At 43.6% G+C, this 14,109-nt stretch overlaps 1 protein-coding gene across 31 annotated transcripts in view; it reads left to right on the forward strand.

The window, feature by feature from the left end:
• Window positions 1-14,109, forward strand: part of MAGI1 (membrane associated guanylate kinase, WW and PDZ domain containing 1) — a 327,075-nt gene that overhangs the window by 225,685 nt on the left and 87,281 nt on the right. For all 31 annotated transcript variants that reach the window (XM_048071991.2, XM_067003356.1, XM_067003359.1 and 28 more), the window contains exon 3: window positions 12,208-12,327. In XM_048071991.2, the coding sequence (XP_047927948.2) occupies window positions 12,208-12,327 (120 nt within the window). The remainder of the gene's footprint in view (window positions 1-12,207; window positions 12,328-14,109) is intronic.

Here is a 14,109-nt window from a genome sequence, read left to right on the forward strand (position 1 = left end):
CTGATCGATGGTTACATTAATTATGCACAAAAGGTTCAATTCTGCCAGCCTCGTTCACTTTGAATGCTGCTTTACCCAGGGAGGAATTGACTTGCATTATGCAGGTTGGACAAATTCACCTTTGGTCTGAACTTCTGTAAAAGTCTCCAGGGAAGGTCAAGTTTCTGTTATTTTCAATAATAAATGAGATTCCCATTGAGCAAAATGATCCAGGAAATCAGCTTCAGCTCTCTGAATCGCGGCTGTGTAGCCTCTGATGGAGGCCTGGGAAGAACCGACGGGGTTGGAGGAGAGATGAATCTCCTCCAGGTCCTGCAGCTCTAACCCCGTAGAGTTGACTCCAAGGAAGCACGAGTGTTAATGACTTTTAATGTATTTTGATGAAAGTCTCAGAGCTGTGATTTTCAAATATACTTGCTTACAGTCTTGACCTATCTCAAATGATGTTCTTGTAGGTGAGACAGCTATAGCAATAAGGGGAGAGTGTAGTATTTGTGTAGTAGACTAATTACGTTTTTTCAAATCTTAGCAAAGTTTTCCCCTCACCACGTTTTTTGCCCCCAAATGGATGTTTGGAAACATCAATAATTTCACTTTCTCCTTAGCCTCTGGAAGTAACCTAATTTGGCTTAAGAGTTGGAGAGAGAAATAATAATTAATGTGATTTGTTCATCTAAAAAATGTGAAGCATAACCTAAACAAATGGCAGTAGTGGTAGAAAAAATGCTATAGTGGAGGTTTCAAACTTTAATCTTCTGTTAAGTTGTGAAGTGACCTCAGAGGAAGGAGTGGCAGTTTATCAAAAGGACGTATATTTCTTTGTAATGTGGTTTCGTTGGCTCCTTCCAGTTATTAATCTTAGTGTTGCTAAAAATATATGGGATAATGGATGATGGCTATATAGAGCTCTAATTTACTTTACTGCACAGTCACTGTGGGAATGTGCTTTAGCTACTTTGGCTCTTTTGTATTGCCTCGAGAGAGAATGTTGCCCATGTGTTTTGCTCTGCAAGTCATCTGTTGTTTTTCAATGTATGCACATAAACAGCTCTTGCTGCTACGCCTAAATATTGAGTCAGCAGTTCCCTCTGATGAAGCCATCACCGAGGACTGTCACTTTTATCTCAGCAGATCAGCGTCACAGAGCACGTAATGCCATTAGCCCCCAAACAAAGTCTGCTAACTGCAGAGTCGTGGGGCACAAGTGACCTGCTGCTCTTTTGCTTCCCAGTCAGCTCGGAGCTGGGGCTGCTAGTTCGGTCACCGTGTGGCTCCGTAACCCGTCCAAAAAATGGGTGCAGTTTCAATCTTCCCACCTTGCAGAAGGAATTCTTGAATATATTGACAAGTGGGAGTTGCTCAGATTTTGTGGTGGATGTTAGGGGGTTATTTTATTGTTATTTAAAATACTTAAAATGCCTGCAATTAATCTGTCACATCCATCGGGCTCTGCTCCCCCTCATCCTGCGGTTGCAAGGGTATCAGGGATTCATCTCCCGGTGCTCTTTTGCTTTACTACAATGCTTCCTTGGCGGGGTGAGAGAAACATTTTTTAGATCCTCAAAACATTTATTGCCTCTATCCTGCAAAAACTTGAGCACATCTTTAACACGAGGCATGGAAATTAGCCTTGAAGCTGTTGCGTGCACCTGTGTGCTTTAAGCTAAGCAGGTGATTTGCAGCGAGTGCCGTGAGGGTTCTGTGCCAGCATCCATCTGGCAGAGTGGCGTCACCTGCATCAGTCATCTGAAGGACTCAACACGCTTGTCGCAGGATAAATGCCTCACGCTTTGAGTATAAGTGCTGGAGTTTGGGTGTAAACTTTATTTTTTGATACAGTCTTATCTGCTATATGACATCCTCGTGCTGAAGAAAAGCGTTCTGTCTCTGATAATCACCTGACTGTCCTCTAAATCGAGTAACATATCGGGACTTTGGAGAGAATCTCATTACAGAGTTTTTCTGAAGCCGAGATCTGATTGCGTATTTTCAGACATTCGTTTTGCTGGAGTGGGCTGATCTGGTAGTGTGAGAAAGCAAATTTCTGGGCCGACTGTTTTCTCAACACCCCGGATGACAATGTCCTCCACTGACTGTGTCTAAGCTGAAAAAGTAATTGTGTTTTTTTTCTTTATTCTCCGCGTGAACCTGACACAGGTATGAGCTAAAACCTAGTGGTGCTTCTGTTTGTTGGGAATTGGACGCAGGACAAGGAACAGCTCATTTTGTTTGGGCTGCCAAACAGTTGCGCGACGATAATTGTTGCGTGCAGCTTATTTACGTTGGATCCAAACCAGTGACAGTGGGGACCTTCAGATACTCTGGAATTACTGCGGTGAAGGTGGGAGCTGCTGGCGTTACGGCTCTGCGTGCTGTCCCGCGCTGTCTGTTGGCCCGCCCGTACCAGAAGGGCATTGGGAAAATGGCAAGCGGGCTTAAAATGGCATTTAAAATGGGGGCACTTGCAGAAAATGACTTGCAAGAAGCTAATAAAATGGCAAAGCGTGTAATGTGATGGACTGATCGTTTCGTGTGAAGGCAGAGCTCTAAATGCCTACGCAGGGACATTTAGCAGGGAGAAGGTATAACTGGAAGTAATCAGATGAAATGAAGCAAAGACCATTTAAGCCAAGCACTGTGTCATCGTCCCCAGTCTGAGCACTGGAGTATTTTGTAAGGGTGGTGCTCGGCTTCAGAAAGGCGCAGTAAAACACTCCGTGGGTACACATCCTGTGAGATTCCGAGGTGATGACAGGTTTGGGAGGCAAGGTTTTCATTATTTGTGTACAGCCGAAACAACAGCAACAACAAAAAACCGAACCCGAAACAAACAAATGGAGAAGGCTGTGTATGTTATCAGTGGCGTGACACAGCTTCAGGCCGCGGAGATGCAGAGGTGTGTGCTGACTAACCAGCAGGCTTCCTGGATCGGGGAATGCTTTAATTAAACATGAGGAATACGCGTTGTAACTCGGGTTTTCTCTGGTATTCTATTGCTCTTACAAAGCTGTAAGGACTAATAAGTTTTTGCTGTGCTAGAACTGGTAGTGTAGAATTGACAACAAGGGAACTGCACACAGTAAAATATTCCAACAGTTTTTACTTCAGCGAGGTAAGAAAAAATTAGAATTAATGTATTTGTTTTCTTTCATGTTCTAATGCTTCCAATTATCAATAGGGATGAATCCTAAACTCAAACACCAATCAACTCCTGAACATTTGGCATCTTTTCAGCATCCTGAGCAGTCACCTAATCACAACGTTACAGAAAGCAAACCAGAAGAATCTTTTCAGCCAGCTAAAGTGTTAGCAATCATGGAGAACCAAAGCGTGCGAGGCATACAGAGCTACTGGGGGAAAAAAAAGAGAGAAATTGGTAGCAGTTAAGTACAGGTAAAATTAAGGGACAGAATCTGTAGGGAATGGTGCCTAAATGGGCATATTGCTGGGTGGATTTGCTGTCTGTTCTAGTCCTTCCCTTGCATTTCACAGTAAGTGCATCCATATGGCTCTATAACTGCATGTTTCTATAATCTGCATACTTCTTGCTATATCTGATGCATTTGCATTTTTTGGTCAGTAATGAATACGAAGCTGGAAAACCACCAGGCAAGGCTTGGGGAGGATTTGTCTGGGAACAAGACCCATCTGAGCCAAGGGTTGGTAAGTGGGTAGACTTTTGTCTTGCCAGAAATCGAAGGGCCACAGGAGACTTGTGACTTTGTAAGAGTGTGATGAGGTTATCACGGCTGGGAGTCCATTAGGTTCTAAGCATTTTGCAGCTCTGGGCTAGGGGAAGAAGTATACCGCGGTGATGGTATCTCCAGTGTATGCTGTTCAGGGAAAAGACTGCTTTAAATAACTATATTGATGTTCTGTGGAATTGTGATGGATGCTCTCTCTTTCATGGTCAGAGAAAATTTGGTCACAGAAACAAACATCAGGCAACGTTTCAGAGATAAACGTGTAGGTTTTATATGACTCTCTCTTTCTATGGTGGAATTTGTAGAGATCAGACTAATGAACTGATCTAGTTATAGGCACATGCTGTTAGGTGAGCTGTTTTATTAAGACTTTTAAATGCAAATTGAAGGTCTGCTAGAAGGGCAATTAAAGGCAACAAAAAGAGTTTTCTATCACACCCAAGCAGGGTTGTCCCACATTGTGTTGTACTTATCTCGGCAACGCAAACGGCCTCAGAAGACAAACAGCCAGGGAGGCAAGCAATCTTTGTTGAAGCAGCTGAGCAAATGGACATCAAATAATCTATTGCTGTGGCTTTAAAGTGCAGAATGTCTTTTCATGGATATATCTGCACGTATGTATGTAGGTGTCAAGAGTAAATATTGTTTTTGGATATAAACAGAATTGAAGTACTGCAGGTGTTTGGTCTGTGTTGGATACCCAGTTTAGTATGAGCGTAATTCCAGTATCTGTTCACAGGACTCTGAAGCCTTGGAGTAAAATAGAGAATAGGTTACCTGTTTGGGGGAGATTAAATTTCTTTAGTATCCATGTTTTAAAGGAAAAAGCAATACTCCTTGGCTCATGAAACTCTCAGACTGGGCAACACCTCCTGTTCGGCAATTTATAGAAATTAGATAGATTTGCAAATGGCCATGAGAAAAACTGATAACTCACATGAGATAGGTTGTACCTTTGGGTACACGACTTCCTACAGTGGGGAAGTGTCAATAAGCCAATGGGGTATTTGTTTAAAAGTGCTGTTTTCATGGGAGTGACCCTGCATCCACATATCCTGTGACTTCAAAGTAGATTTTGAGCAGCTGGTGGTGGAGAGCACCCACCCCAGCACCTTTGGTCCGTTGTGTTTAGTACAGATGTGCACGGCTGTACGCAGTAGTCAAAATCTCTACTAGGAGGTGTGTCAATAGTTCTTTCAGACAATAAAGGTGGACCTTTTGAAGTAAAGGCGTGCGTCATGGTTGTAGCATTATCTAGACTTCTAAAAATGTATATATGAGAGAAAGTGAATATGAATGCAAACATATAATCACCCTGTTAATTTACTCTCAGCTGATTTCACTTCCCATAAGTCACACACACACTTACACCAATGGCAATTTTCATTCATTTTTGTGCCAGTTTTTAAAAGCAGAACATTGCAGTGTAATCCCATTACTACAGCTTTATTGATTTATAAAATTGCACTTTATTACACTAATCCATATATTAGAATAAAACAGTGCCTAGTTACATCTAAGGTCTTCTCGCCAAGTAGGCACATCGTTTGCTTTTTCATCAGGCTCTCACAATTTAAATTAGTGGATGTCATGCTGTTGGACTCAGTGAGCACAGGATTAATGGCAAACTCATTAGTTCACAAAGTTTAATCTTCTTGGTGGGTGTCCCATCTCGTGGGAAATGAGAGGGATTCGGCTGCAGGTGTCTGAGGTAACAGCAATCACTCAAAGAGAGGGATCCAGAAGGTGAGCTGCTGCTGCGACCATGAGAACATTTATTCCTTACGTTTTATTTGCTGCCAGAATACTTTCTTTTTCTTTTTTTCTTAAGATCCTTAAAAAAAGACCTGTTTAAGTGGCTTTCTTGGGAAGCGTGGCAGTTTTTGAACCCTTACATCTTGTGGTCATTGAATAATGATCGGTTTCTTTGAATTGATATTGAGGTCCAGAACAAAACCCTGTATGCGAATTGGCTTCATGTAGCCAGGGCACGGTGTTTCACTGCCCATTCACAAGCTTGCAAAGCCCCAAAGCAGCAGCAAGTTATTTTTGTCTTTTAATCTGGTAGGCCCGGATACGTAAGGTTTCCTAAATCCCATTGATTTCTCCGGAATTAGGCTCCTGAAGTCCTTTGAGATCTTGGGTCTGGTTCATCTTTCATCCCGGTGCTATAAAACAGAAAAAAAACTGCTTTCCCTACCTCCAAACACTACAGGGATAAATGTGTTGAAGATTATCAGTGTTCTCATTCAGTGGCAGTGAGGGCCGCAGGAATACCAGGAACAGATTTAGAAGGGACAAAAATAACGTGCCGCCTTGAGGGTATGCAAACCCCGAGCCGTTGCCGCGCGGCTTGGCTGAATCATTTCTCCAGGGAGGCTCCAGGCCGGCGGTACTTCTTCCTGAGAAAGGAGCCGAGAGATGCAGCAGGACCCAGCGCCTCAGAAAGAGGCAGAGCAGCTTTTACGTGTGCTGAGGGTCGGCCTCACTGCTTGGTGTGTGCACAGCACGGTCCTTCAGGCAAGAGGGTGTCCCCCTAAGCTGAGGGATCCGGCTTTGCCCAAGGAGCGTTGCTGGAGAGGCTGGTGGGAGCAGGAGGAGATACCGAGCTCTTTGGACAAATCCCTTCCATCTTCCCTACAGACAAAAAGTGTAGACTGTAGGCATAAAATTCATTCCTCTCTGAAATGTCTCTATAGAAAGATAGCTTTGTCTTGGTCAGCTGCTTTCTGGGTTTAATCAGTCATTCCTGCAGACTGTGCTGACAGAAATTTTGCTTGTAGTACTGCAGTGTCTGTGTGGCCAGGAAGAGTCAATCAGCATCTGTTCCTGCACTTGCATCATTAACAAAGCTGGGAGTTAATGTCTAGTGACAGAGCACGTTCTCCTTTGGACTGAATTTCTGCTTTGCCACCAAGACGCTTTGGATGCTTGTCACGTCTGTGTGGTTTACAGGTATTGAGTCGATGGCTGGAGAAGGGACAGACACCATTTAAAGTCCCAGAATGGGTTTCCTGAGTTTGGAGTTTCCAGATAAAATTGTATTTCTAAATTGAGCTTGATTTGTAACAGACTAAGGCTTTCTGAAACTTCTGTTTTTTCATGTAATTACAACTATAAATTGCACCCCTTACCTTAGGTAAATGGGGACAGGCACTTGAGTAATGGATAACATACCTGTGTCCAAACAAAATGCCTTCTGCTGCTGTTAGAAAATAACGTCAGCAGTCTTAGTTTGGATAACCCCGGGAATCTATAGTATGAAGCAGTTCTGTGTACAGCGTTTGCTTACAGACAGGTTACTCTTTATTGTTTGTTAATGTAGATGAGGCCACTCCTAATGCTGTGTTCCAGGTAAGTTCGGGCTTCCGCCTAGCCGCTAATCAGGTTGCTTCTTCTGGAGGCAGACCAGGTTTTGTCTGTCTCTTCCCTTCTCTGCTTGCCATCAGCAGATCTGTGGAATTTGTCCTGCCTTCCAGTTATCTGGCACTGGAGGTGACAGATGCAGGAGAGCCAAAGCAGGCTTTCCAAATTGTCTCGTGACACGAGGGAAGACGGTGACCTGTGAGCGCTGCGCGGAGCGAAGAGGGGCTTTTTTCCTAGTGCGTTTCTTCCTTAGCAGCTGAAGATTTTTTCCAGGTAGGCAAGGAGAGGAATCGCTTGCTGAATGAACAAAAATATCAGCCTGCAAGAGCAACAGCAAGAGCAGCATCCTTCCTTCTAGCCTGCCTGCAGGCAGCCTGTTGGCAAACCCCCGCAGCAGCGCTCGGCCCTGCAGCTTTGTGAGTCGGTAGCATCCCTGCACGCTGTGCATTAAAACCTTCCCTCCTGCACTCCGTTCACCTGTGGTACCGCCAGTGGCTGGGGCTTGTAGAAAATACGCCTGTAGCAGCCACGTCAGTACCCTCAGTGTAAAACTCCCACGTTTTGTCATTTTAAGAGAATCTGGACAGCGGAGACGAGAAACGACTTGTGGTCTGCTCAGCTATGTTGTGGTGGCTCACCATAATTTCTGCCAAGCAGTGGAATTGGGTAAGGAGCTTGCAGAAATGCAATGGGGAGATGTAGGTGTTCTGCACTGGAGAAGTTAACTTCTAAATAACACGCCAGAGGCTGTTTGGATGCATGGTTACAGCTCAAAAACTGTTTTTTCTTCCTTTTTTTTTTTTTTTTTTTTTTTAAGAAGAAAACTGAAGTGACTATGGCCTCTTTGAAGTCTTATTTTTAGGTTACAATAAGCAAGATTCTGATTAATTTAGCAGCAGGGCATCAGTGGCTATTAACAGCTTAACATGAGGCCATGGTAGATTGATAAGGAGCTAAACAGCCCCTGAATCACATATTAACAATCTGGCCATGCTATAATTGAGGCTCATGTTGGGTAATTGTCAGCATGGTTGATAGGCAACATAATAACAGTAGCTATTTGTCTTTTAAATGGGCACTTAAATTATTCAGAGTAATAGTTGATAGTCATCAGTACATCTGAGCTGTAGTCCAGTTACTCTGGGCATGGATGAGAAGCTTTAATTTAATTAATTTAGTTAGTGCAGCACGGGGCTCTCCTTGCGCAGGCTCACCTGTCTGTGAGCACTTTCTCAGGTGGGGTCTCCAGCCCGCGAGGAGATCCCTTTTCTGTGGCCCGGGCATTAATCGTGCATGGATTGTCAAGGATGCCACTAGCTTGAGCGTGACAACCAAAGCAACAGCTCGGCAGATGTTTCACCTCGCATCAGGGCCACCCAAATGCAGTTTTACCTCCCCAGAGCCAGAGAGAAGGCAAGACCCGCAATGCTAACCAATAGCCTTTTTATTCCTCTTTTTTTTTTGTGGTTGTAGAAGATTTGAGCAGTTCCACTGTGCATTCATTTTTATACCTACTTTTGTACGTTGTGGGACATTTTAGCCAAATCGTGAAAGTTTATGAATCATTAAATGTACAGAAGGAGTCAGTAACCACTCAGTTTCTCCTTCGGTTTCTTCATGTTGTAGCATTAGCAATTCTGAGCTAGTCACGCAGTGGGACATAACTCAAATTAATTAGCTAAATTGCTACCTAATGGCAATAAGATTTGATGCCACTTAATATTTCAGTGCAAACATGGCAGGCAGGTTAACGTATTTAAATATGATAGGCTCTCCTTTCCTAATGGAGTATCTAACTCTTGTTTGGGCTGTCTACAGCACTCATTGCGCTCAATTAATTCTGCCATTAGCAGTGCTCTGATCTGCTATTAGCTCTGATAAAATACACAGCCACCTCCGTAGCCCTTTTCTTCAGCGATGACCAACCTGTAGTAAGGACGCTGAAATGCAATTTAACGGGGGGAGGGAGGACACACTCAACGCTTTGCACATAATTAAATCACATTAATAACGAGAGACTTAATTACAATTCTGAGTTTATCAGCAGAAAGCTCTGACGGCAGCTTGCAGCCTGCGATGGTGCTGGGCAGCAGTCGAGCGGTTGTTTGGGGCTGCAGAAGAGCTCGGGGTGGAAGGTGCCGGTTGTTCTCAGCGTCCCGTTCCTGGGAGAAAAGTCCCCGAGTTGGCTTACGCACCTCTTGGTTGTCTTTTCTTTCACGCTTTCTTTCCGCCTGCCCTCTCCCCCCACCCCTCTCGCGAAGCAGCCCTTCTGGCTTTGTTGTAAGTGTGGTTTGTAATCATTGTACACATCCCAGATGGTTCATGAAAACTCTTTGAAATGCCATCTGCCAGGCGTGTGTCCAGCCGGCAGCCTGTCATTCTGCTACAAGAAAAACGGAGGCGGGTTTTCCCTTCCCCCTGCCTTTCTGAATCGCATTCAGTAACACTTGCTCAGATGTGGAGCAGGATAACAGCCCGAGCATCTGCAAGCAATCTTCGCTCTAGACAGCGACATGGAAAGTTGTTGGGTGTTTCGCCTCGGTCCAGATAAGATATCCTAAGCAGTGTTGTTTTTATTTCCCCCCCTGTTCCTTGCTGGAGCCCAACAGGAGGTGACAAATGTTATCTCTGTGATGTAATGTTTTTCTTCTACGCCCTGGCTTGGCGCTCCTAATGCATTCAGCGTGTGTTGCAGGCAATCGCGCTGATAGCAAGCACATCTGCGATTTTTTGACTTGAACATATTCAGGAAATTAAGAACACTGAGATGAAACAAATAGATCCATTAAAATGGCTCAGAGGAATTATGGCAGAGATATAATTGTCATGTCAAATAGGCAGCCAGCACTAGTAAACTGCTGACTGCAATTTCACTGCTATAAAAATTCAGAAGGAAAAAAAAAATGATTAATAAATACTCTCCGTGGGAAGATATAGATAAAGAAAAGATGAGAACTCGAAAAGATAAAGTAAAATGAATCTTGAAGTTCCTTGATCTTTGTGCTTTATGAACGTGTGTTGTCAGTTACTGGGAAGAAGCACGTCCCAGTCTCTGTCACTCGGCTCGCGTGGCTCGGGGTGACGTTTGACTGACGCGGAGGGTGAGGAGCGTTACGGAGTCTGGTTCTCACTTCCACTGTGCTCCAGGCGTGGGGCAGCTACAGAGCATCCTTGGACGTATTGCTGGAGCTTTTTCATCTTCCTTCCCTCTTACGGGCCTGGTTTAGGGGAACCCAACAGGGGGCAAGACCTGTGATGCCCAGGTGAGGGTCATCACGGTGTGAACATCCGCAGCAGCATCAGGCGTGGGGCAGCGTGTCTTGGGTAGAAACGCAGCAGCTCAGGCAGCAAGGGGCACGCAGTGCAGGCCCAGTCCTCCTCTGGTCTAGATCTGTGAAAGACAGCTGTCCTCTGCTGCAAAGTGCTTGGTAAAAATCGTTGTAGGAATTCAAGAACTCAAAGAATGCCAAGTTGAATCCTTTCAAATAGGAAAGAATAGTTCTGCTGGTATGGTGAAGGTAGCCTTCATCGCCTCCGTCCCCTTTTTTGCTTTTCTTCCTCCTGCCTTTACCATTCACACAGCTCCAAGAGAAGGAATGATAGCAAAAGCACAGGAATTCAGAGGCTATCTGAAGGCTGATGGTGAATAAAATGAGAGAGGGGGTGGAGGAGAGAGACAGATTCTCTTTTGAAACAAGAAATGGAGGATTTTGGAGAAAGTGGATGTCTATCAGGGAAACTAATCCAGTGATAGTGTTTTGAGGGTGTCATTCCATCAAGACTGACCTCTTGAGCAGTCTCTCGGATGAATAGGGCATAAGCAGATTTTCCGCTTCCCTGGCACTTGAGGAAAACATTTGCCAGATGTAGGCATGGTAAATTTATGCTCTTTCAACTTCTGAGAGCTGGAATCTTCCCAATTAGTTTCCAGAAACTCAGTTTCTTTATATTTTCTTCAGTCCTTTTATAGCAGGCTTAAGAAACTCTATGCACTGAGAAGGTACTGCCCAGGGGCCGGGAAAGCCTCAAAGAAGTGAGAAATCATGCTTCATTAAATATTAGGTATGGTTTCCACAGCTCTGAAGTTACTCCCAAGCCAGCAGATTGGTTGCGGCCACAGCCATCAAACACCTGCAATCATCTAACACCGTTCTTCCTTCTAAAGTTCAGTTTCCACCGGTGTCTTTAAATCTGTCATTTGTATTTAATCCCAGATGTACAGAATTCAGCCGTCTCCCAGTCTCTGGAGTCAAGGAAAATAGAGGCTATTGAACAGAAATGGATCCCAATCAATTAAGCTGTGCTCAGTGACCTAAAATGCAGTGGCCCAAGCCATCTCAGCAAAAAGTCATGAAATGACTCATCTTACACCGTGCTTCGAAGGGCTGGAAATTGGTAGGAAGGGAAGGGTTTCAGAGCTGGCAGAGCAGCAATGATCAGAGCCCTGTTCTCCATGGGTGCTGTTTAAATTGTTGAGTGCTAGAGAGGGATTCAGTGCGAAGTATTGCTTAAAAGGAAGAGTATTTCTTGAACCGGGATGAGCTCGTAGGTGAACTAAGAAGCATTTGCAGACAGTTTCTCTAGTGAGTGCATGTGAGTGGTGCATCCAAACTGCCTCATGGTATTTTTTTTAATGTAGAATTAAAATCAAAAACAAAAACCGTACATAGAGATAAAGTAATAAGAAGAAATAAGGGAGAAGAGATCTGTGATGTGAAAGAATAAGTGACACAGAAATAAAGGAAGACAGAAGTTGCCTTATCTGAAAATACGAATTGCAATTTTATCGAAGTTGAAGTGACACTCTGCTAATGGCAGGAAGGTAATTGCTGGCATATTCCCAGATACCGTACTCTTCCAGCTGTGATTCTGCATGTGGTACAAGATAATTCTTTGCCAGAAAGCCTTTCTGGGAATATCAAAACTACTGTGGTTTGGTGGAACAACTAGTACCATCATCAGAAATGTATGTCTTGCCTTGTTTTTATGTGGGTTCCTAACTGGTCTCCTGGCGTTGCTTTCTGTGTATCATAGAATTGTATTTTTTGGATACTGTTCTACCTTTATAATCATTTTTATTGTCCCTTTTAACACTTGATGAGAAAAAATTATATTAAATGTTAATTTTGCCTTTCAGGCACAACTCGCCCTCCGAGAGAAGGAGAAGTGCCTGGTGTGGACTATAACTTTCTGACTGTGGAGGAGTTTCTGGAGTTGGAGCGAAGTGGGACCCTTCTGGAAGTAGGAACCTATGAAGGTACGGAATCACGGGCAGAGAAAAAGCTCTTCAAGTAGCCATGGTAGGATGTCTGATTTGCGTCACCCGTGCTCAAGTTAACCAGCTACAGTTAAGACCTTGTTTTCTGTCTTTGCGTTCCATTTCCATTTGTTGTCTGTACGCAGAGAGAGGGAATTTCAATATTGCTGTGTTTTGTCTTTTCCCACCGAGTTAACTACCTCAGAAGATTAACATCAGTAGGCCAGGAGGATCTAAGATGAAATCTGGTAACAAAATATTGAGGGAAGGCAGCGTGGCAGTGAATGAAAATGCATCTTTCCTTTGTGTCCCCTATAACCTATCTCTCTGTTCGCTTTTTCTTCCCTCCTGCTGTCTCTCTTTTCCTTCCGGCCTTTTTGTCTTTTTCCCTATGTACACATCCTTCATCACCCAAATGTGTCTCAGGATGCAACTACGTGGTGCACTGCTTTTGGCCTTTTCTTCTTCTTTATTCTTGGATAATTACTTCTAAGCCGAGACATTGTGTTGATTCTTTTGACAGCGCAGCTTTACAAACAACAGCATTGAGACAGCCAAGGGGGCACTGAAATGTCACTAGGGTGAGGGAAGGAAAAAGATGGCTTTGCCTCCCAAGAAAATGCGAGGCAAATTGGCCAAATTTAGCTACACAATAGGATTTGTATACCTAAAGATGCAATCTCTATCTCCTTTAAATTGAAAACTACTTTTGGTTGTGTTGTTTCCATCTACCCCCTGACTGAGAACAGTCAGATGCATCTCTTGGGAAGCTAATGAAAATCATAGAAACAAAAAAAACATCTTACAGGTTTGAAAGTCCTTCCCGTGCACTTCAGCTCATGCATGTCGTTTGCAAGAAGTGAAATGGGTCTTGTCATAACTAGGAGTTGAAAAACCCTTCTTGCAGCCATTAACAAGATACATGGATTATGTTTTACGATGTGAACTACACACAAATAGCTGATATTCTTTGAAAAGTAGTTATCAAATATGAACAAAAAAGATTGGGACATGTGGTTTTGTTTTTTGAGCTCTAAAAATAAAGTTCTGAAACACTCTTTAGCCTACTTCTTTAAAAACTCTCTTATAAGGTCACCTTTAAACCTTGCACTTAATCCCAACTACAGACAATTGCGGTGTCAAACCTGGTTTACGTGAAGATGCTAAATGCATTATTTGGTTTCGCTCTTCCACCTCTCTGAGCTGATTAGCCCTATCAGCACCAACACTAAGGTTCCAGAAGCAGCACTTCTCCAAAATCATTTTTTTCCTCTCCGTGTTTCTAATTATAACACTAAATTAGTTTTCTTTGTTGTGGTGCTTGAAATAGATGGGCTGAACTGCCTTGCCATTGCTTCCTGATCATATTCGTTCTGGTGACCTTTCCACTTGGAAAGACAAAATGGGTAACTGGCTGTAAGCTGGCTCCTGGGAGATGCTGGGCATTAGCTTTCAGGGAATGCTGTACCCATCTGGGACAGTGATAGCATGGTCGTTTCATTGCTTATGTGATTATATGCTTTAGCAGCTAAACAATTTAGATTTCATGGTTAGCTATTTTGAGTTGCTGCATATGAGGTTGACTTCCCTAAGTCTAATGGGTATTTCATTTCGGTGGGTGATAGAAGTGTCAACTTGGAGGGACTAACTTGTCCGAAGTGCTGAGAAGCTTCTTTCCCCGTTGACATCAGGGATGCTGATGCTTAGTGGTTCTGGAGAACTGGCCCATGAGGGAAAAATCAGTTAGAATAAAGAAAATAATAACAATGTGTGTATACACGT

The sequence above is a fragment of the Anser cygnoides genome, chromosome 10 (assembly GCF_040182565.1).
Source record: "Anser cygnoides isolate HZ-2024a breed goose chromosome 10, Taihu_goose_T2T_genome, whole genome shotgun sequence".
Lineage (NCBI taxonomy): Eukaryota > Metazoa > Chordata > Aves > Anseriformes > Anatidae > Anser > Anser cygnoides.